Source organism: Merops nubicus, unplaced genomic scaffold, assembly GCF_000691845.1.
Source record: "Merops nubicus isolate BGI_N331 unplaced genomic scaffold, ASM69184v1 scaffold29167, whole genome shotgun sequence".
Classification (NCBI taxonomy): Eukaryota; Metazoa; Chordata; class Aves; order Coraciiformes; family Meropidae; genus Merops; species Merops nubicus.
In genome coordinates this window covers 2,368-2,600 of record NW_008620050.1, presented here as the reverse complement: position 1 = coordinate 2,600, position 233 = coordinate 2,368, and the positions used below count along the sequence as shown (strand labels likewise).

Sequence of the window (233 nt, the reverse complement as noted above, 5' to 3'; positions counted from 1 at the left end):
GGGAGCTCCCGGGCATCGTCTGCAAGGGGACCTGGCGCAGCCGGGCAGGGCTCACCTCTGCCAGTGGTGGTCCTTGCTGAGCACGGCCGGGTTACCCACCACGATCAGCAGAGCCTTGGCCCTGGTGATGGCCACATTGAGCCTCTGGAAAGAGAACGAGAATCATGGACTGGTTTGCATTGGAAGGGACCTTTAAAGCTCAGCTAGTCCAACCCCCTGCAGGGAGCCGGGAC

At 62.2% G+C, this 233-nt stretch overlaps 1 protein-coding gene across 1 annotated transcript in view; it reads right to left on the bottom strand.

Moving 5' to 3' along the window:
- Positions 1-55: 55 nt before the first annotated feature.
- LOC103776497 (putative helicase MOV-10) overlaps positions 56-233 on the bottom strand; it is a gene marked incomplete at both ends in the record, with an annotated part of 2,537 nt that continues 2,359 nt past the window's right edge. The window contains one exon of the mRNA XM_008944007.1: positions 56-144. Coding sequence (XP_008942255.1) covers positions 56-144 — 89 coding nt within the window. The remainder of the gene's footprint in view (positions 145-233) is intronic.